Source organism: Aphanomyces invadans, assembly GCF_000520115.1.
Source record: "Aphanomyces invadans strain NJM9701 unplaced genomic scaffold supercont1.24, whole genome shotgun sequence".
In the NCBI taxonomy this organism is placed as follows: Eukaryota; Oomycota; class Saprolegniomycetes; order Saprolegniales; family Verrucalvaceae; genus Aphanomyces; species Aphanomyces invadans.
Genome location: NW_008580169.1, coordinates 239225 through 241103, shown reverse-complemented (window position 1 = coordinate 241103; position 1879 = coordinate 239225). Strand labels below are relative to the sequence as shown.

The window sequence follows — 1879 nt, the reverse complement described above, 5'->3', positions numbered from 1 at the left end:
TATCGCTTCCAGTCGGTGTTTGTAGTCTACTGTCTTGTTCTTGTAGAACTTTGGCACGGTCTTGCGCCCGTACTTGAAAGCCGGGCGACCAGGAGACTTCCGACTCGCGATGACTGTATCAGCATTGTCGGCCATGGATTTCAGAGTGATCACAGGTGTGCTCGTACCGTAGCTCCCCGCGCCAAAAAAACCTCCGAACAATAATTTTACCTCTATACATTGATACTATATTAATTTAGATAATATATATTTGATATAAGAGGTATGCATGCGCAACTTGATATTCGTGTGACAGGCAAATCTATTCTTTCTTGGAGGAGTCCAGAATATAAAAGGTGTCTCGAATGATATACGCTACACGGTAGTATTAGTATATTCATTGAGAAATTGTGTTAAAAGGAGTGTTTGTGATTATCTTCGGCGCCGAAGCCCCTACAATACCATACCGAAGCACAAAACAATTGCGAGCCCACTGAGCTTGGGCGATGCCTACGTTCGTGGAGTTATACGGATACAGACTTCTTCACCGCAGAGAAATTCCATCGTAGGGCCTCTATGACTGATCTCTAGCTATCCCTGGTGCTCGTCTCAGGTCGTTAATCCCTGACAGTATCTCTTTTTGATGTTCATAACTTTTCTCCAAAGCAACATGGTAAGAATACTCCTGAACTAAGACTTAGCGTCATCCTGAAGCACGAGAAACCCTCCAATGAGTTATCTACATCAGTGTAGTATTTTGGCGTAACATCACTCCGACCAGGCAGGACTACCATTTACTTTCGCCGTTGTCCAGACGAGAAATTGACCGGCGTTAGTTTCGTGGAAGCAGCTGACTCATGAGATGTGCTCTCATAGAGGAGTATAAAAATTACTGTACCATAGTTAGTTGGCAGGATAGAGGGTTGACATAAACACAGATTGGCTTTGGTTCAACACATGAAAGGCTGCGCGACGCTTTCTCTCGAGGACGCATCATCTACTGGATGACGAGAGAGGTGTCCCGCAGGACCTTGATGTTCAAGACGAGGCTCTTCACGTCGCTCAATTGGTCGTCAAGGAGATGGATGTGACCATTGTTGTCTTGGCCGACTGTATACTTGAGGTCGGGGGATGTCGTCGTAATTAACTGTGACTTTGACTGCTCAGAGGCTTTTATCGTCATTCTTGACGACTTTCGCTTGGACAAATCACGCTCCTGCAGCCCAAAGCAACGGAGGTGGTGCATAAAATACCACTGCAACGTGCTCATGCGGCGGGCCGAACATGTCATCAGCGTGTCTCCGTTCACAGTTTGGACGTCGTCGACGAATTCGCACACGATCGAGGTCGAGTTGAAGATTGCTTGCCGCGATAAGCTGTTCTTTTTGAGCTTTTGCCAGTGTGGATAGAACATCAAGTGGTCCACAAAGAGGACAGCGACGACATTTACCAGTAGCCCGACGGCGATTGCAGGCGCCACGCGGATGTAAAAACTCTCGAAAAAGTCGACAAACTGGCCGTCCAGAGCTTCCATCTTGTTGGTGACGTCGACACGGGACTGGTTGTTGTACTCGATGTACTCAGGCACATAGAAGAGCAGTATCGTGGTGAGGTACAGCGTCGTGACCGAGCTAAAGTTGAAGAAGGGCATGGCGCGACTTTCACCGGAATAGACTGATGGCGACACGAGATGCAACAAGACCTTGAACGCCTTGACGATGCCCAAGTTGAGCCACAGCATTCGAGTGCTAAGTGCAAACAATTGGATGGTCATGGTGAATTGGTTGCTGTACTCGTTGAACACGTTGACTTCTCGAGTGAAGACCAGGGCGTGGTTCATGTCCAGGAGGATGCTGACGACGTAGAGCGCGACAAAGTAGTCGCTGTTGTAGCAAAACAC

At 47.8% G+C, this 1879-nt stretch overlaps 1 protein-coding gene across 1 annotated transcript; it reads right to left on the bottom strand.

Moving 5' to 3' along the window:
• Positions 1–866: 866 nt before the first annotated feature.
• Positions 867–1819, bottom strand: H310_10041 (hypothetical protein; the record flags this gene model as incomplete). Its single annotated transcript, XM_008876279.1, has 1 exon — positions 867–1819. The coding sequence occupies one exon, from the start codon at positions 1817–1819 to the stop codon at positions 977–979; it is 843 nt and encodes a 280-aa protein (XP_008874501.1). The 3' UTR covers positions 867–976.
• Positions 1820–1879: the final 60 nt, after the last annotated feature.